The following is a 3,407-nucleotide window of genomic DNA, read 5'->3' on the forward strand; positions in this document are numbered from 1 at the left end:
GTCCCACATACTTTGCACAAATTACATGAAAATCACTACAGAGCATCATTAGATGTGCCCAAATGAAACTATCGTTGGGTTTTTCATTTAATCAAAAATTGAGCCCACAGCTCATCAAAATGTCTGACTGTAAATGGTACTGTACACAGCCATGGTGAATTGCTGCTTATTCAGTGTCCAATCTTCATGTAAAAAAAAAGGGAAAATATGTTCCTGCCTTGGTAGATGAAACGTACAAAATTTCAGACTAAAACTAAAAACTAAAACTAAATTTTCAGACTTTCTAAAAAACTGAATTTTTAAAAATGATTTGAATTCTGCCCTTATGGAAACCATTGTAGTCAATGAGCATCTTTCAACATCAGTTTTTCGCTCATGGAGCATTCCATACTTGTACAAATAAATTACAGACATCTCTATGTTGTCCAGATAAAGTACGCAAATTCTCAGAATTTTATCTTGAAAACGGAATATTTTACACTAGTTTGAAATCTGCATTAATATGGATGGACAGATCTTATCATGCACCCTGCTGGTTACCTCAGTCATAACGTGACGCCTCCTCTCCTCAAACCACCAACAGATAGCTCAACAAGATCATGACTTGCCCTTGGTGTCAAAGGTTTTGAGTTCAAGTCCTGGGTGATGCTGAGTAAATGCGCTTTGTTTGCTGTAACTCTTTTTCCTCTTAACGCTACATCTGGCCGGCCTCATCCATGACTGCTTGCAGTCCTAGTTTTATGTGTGCTATTGTTCCAATAATCTACCTTTTTTTATATATATATGTATATATTTTTTTGAAGCTATTATAATTGAAGAGTTGTATAACAATGTTGTTATTTCACACTTTCACTTTAGGTCTCGGTGTCTAGATATGTCCGCTGCCAGCAGTCTCCTATCTGAAGAGCAGTTTCTGTGCTCCATCTGTCTGGATGTGTTCACTGATCCAGTCTCCATACCATGTGGACACAACTTCTGCAAAAACTGCATCACACAGCACTGGGATATTAATGCCCCATGCCGGTGTCCCTTGTGTAATAAGCTTTTCAACAGAAGACCTGAGCTGCATGTCAATACTTTCATATCTGAGATGGCTGCTCAGTTCAGAAAGTTAGCTCAGATGAAAGCCAGCAGCTGCCCAGACCAACGATGTGCCAAACCAGGAGAAGTTTCCTGTGACGTCTGCACTGGGACCAAACTGAAGGCCCTGAAGTCCTGCCTGGTGTGTCTGGCCTCCTACTGTGAGACTCACCTGGAGCCTCATCAGAGAATGACGGGCCTGAAAAGACACAAGCTGATCGATCCTGTGGAGAACCTGGAAGGCAGGATGTGTAAGAAGCATGACAGACCGCTGGAGCTATTCTGCAAGACGGACCAGATGTGTGTATGTCTGCTCTGCACTGTTTTAGACCACAAGTCGCATCGCTTTGTCCCCCTGAAGGAAGGATGTGAAGGAAAGAAGACTGAGCTGGGGAAGACGGAGGCTGAAATTCAGCAGAAGATCCAGGAGAGACGACTGAAGATTCAGGAGATCAAACACTCAGTAGAGCTCAGCGAGGAAGATGCAGACAGAGAGATAGCAGACAGTGTGCGGGTCTTCACCGCTCTGATGCAGTCTGTGGAGAGAGGCCAGGCTGAGCTCATTGAGACGATCCAAGAGAAGCAGAAAACAACAGAGAAACAGGCTGAAGGCTTCATCAAAGAGCTGGAACAGGAAATCTCTGAGCTGATGAAGAGAACCGCTGAGATGGAGCAGCTCTCACGCACTGAAGACCACCTCCACCTCCTCCAAAGCTTCCCATCCCTGAACACTCCTCCACACACCAAGGACTGGACAGAGGTCAGTGTCCATTGCTCATCATATGAGGGGACTGTGAGGAGAGCTGTGGCTCAGCTGGAGGAGACTCTCAGGAAAGAGATGGAGAAACTGCTTGATGTTGAGCTGAAGAGGGTCCAGCAGTATGCAGTGGATGTGACTCTGGATCCTGATACAGCAAATCCCACTCTCATCCTGTCTGATGATGGGAAACAAGTAAAAGATGGTGATGTAAAGAAGAATCTCCCAGACAACCCAGAGAGATTTTCTGTTTATCCCTGTGTTTTAGGAAAGCAGAGTTTCTCTTCAGGAAGATTTTACTACGAGGTTCAGGTTCAATGGAAGACTTGGTGGGGTTTAGGAGTGACCAGAGGGTCGGTCAACAGGAAGGAAAAAATCCCAATGAGTCCCAAGAAAGGCTCCTGGACTATATGGTTTTGGAAGGGAAATGAGTATGCTGCTTTTGCTGACTCTCCTGTCCAACTGTTTCTGAAATCGAAGCCTCAGAAGGTGGGGGTGTTTGTGGATTATGAGGAGGGTCTGGTCTCCTTTTATGACGTACATGCTGCAGGTCTTATCTACTCCTTTACTGGCTGCACCTTCACTGAGAAACTCTACCCGTTCTTCAGTCCTAGTCTTGATCGTGGTGGTGACAACTCCGCCCCTCTGATCATCACTCCTGTCAATCACACAGATCAGACTGATGATTTGTTTGAGATGGATGGTGTAACCTTTTCATAATCAGGTCGATGGATAAAATGTTGTAATTTAAACACTCATTCTGATCACTTTCTTTGGTTGGAATATCTCGACTCTTTCTGCACATGCTCGCACATTTGACGTCAATTACGTAAACTTTTTTCCGGCAGAATTTGAATGGGTGTGCTTGTTGTTAACCCCGGGGCGCTCGGGCTTGATGTAGGCGGAGCAGCCCATCTTTATATCAAGTGCTGACTCCGCCTAGCCGGGCCGGTTTCAGTGTACTGCGGCGAAAATTACAAATGGAGCCAGTCATTGCGAGGGCAAAACAAAACGTCTTTTTCTGACAGTGTTGGAGTCGTATGTTGTGATTAAAGGAATAGTTCACCCAAAAATGAAAATTCTGTCATCATCGACACTCAGGGAGGGTGAGTGTCGAGGGTGAGAGAATTTTCATTTTTGGGTGAACTATTCCTTTAAACTGTTGCTTCATCAGAAAGAACAGCAGTAAAGCAATAACCGTGCCAAGCACCCGACGCAGGTCCATCTTTTAAAAACAAGCCATGTTAGAGTGCTGGATTCTGAGTTTTGCACGTCGGAAACTTTTATTATGATTACATGCGTACATTGGAGCACGTAAACGCACACCATGCGATCCTTTTAGCGCTCATTGCGGGTGAATAGACCCTTTTCACAGCAGCCACTTTGACAGACGGGTGTAACCAATAACATTAATGAAGGTTCCATTCCGTTTGGTGTTCCAGTGCCAGTATTGTGCATGCTGGTTTGTTGCAATTGCTGTGGAACACCTAAATGGAATGTAACCATCATTAATGTTACATCTGTTTACCTACTATGACACGTCAAAATGGCTGCTGTGAAAAGGGTCCAT

At 44.3% G+C, this 3,407-nt stretch overlaps 1 protein-coding gene across 1 annotated transcript; it reads left to right on the plus strand.

Moving 5' to 3' along the window:
* The first annotated feature begins 874 nt into the window (after nt 1-874).
* Nucleotides 875-2,557, plus strand: LOC139915475 (E3 ubiquitin-protein ligase TRIM21-like). The gene has a single exon (XM_071904116.2). It carries the CDS (start codon nt 875-877, stop codon nt 2,555-2,557), a length of 1,683 nt encoding a protein of 560 aa, XP_071760217.2.
* Nucleotides 2,558-3,407: the final 850 nt, after the last annotated feature.

The sequence above is a fragment of the Centroberyx gerrardi genome, chromosome 24 (assembly GCF_048128805.1).
Source record: "Centroberyx gerrardi isolate f3 chromosome 24, fCenGer3.hap1.cur.20231027, whole genome shotgun sequence".
In the NCBI taxonomy this organism is placed as follows: Eukaryota; Metazoa; Chordata; class Actinopteri; order Beryciformes; family Berycidae; genus Centroberyx; species Centroberyx gerrardi.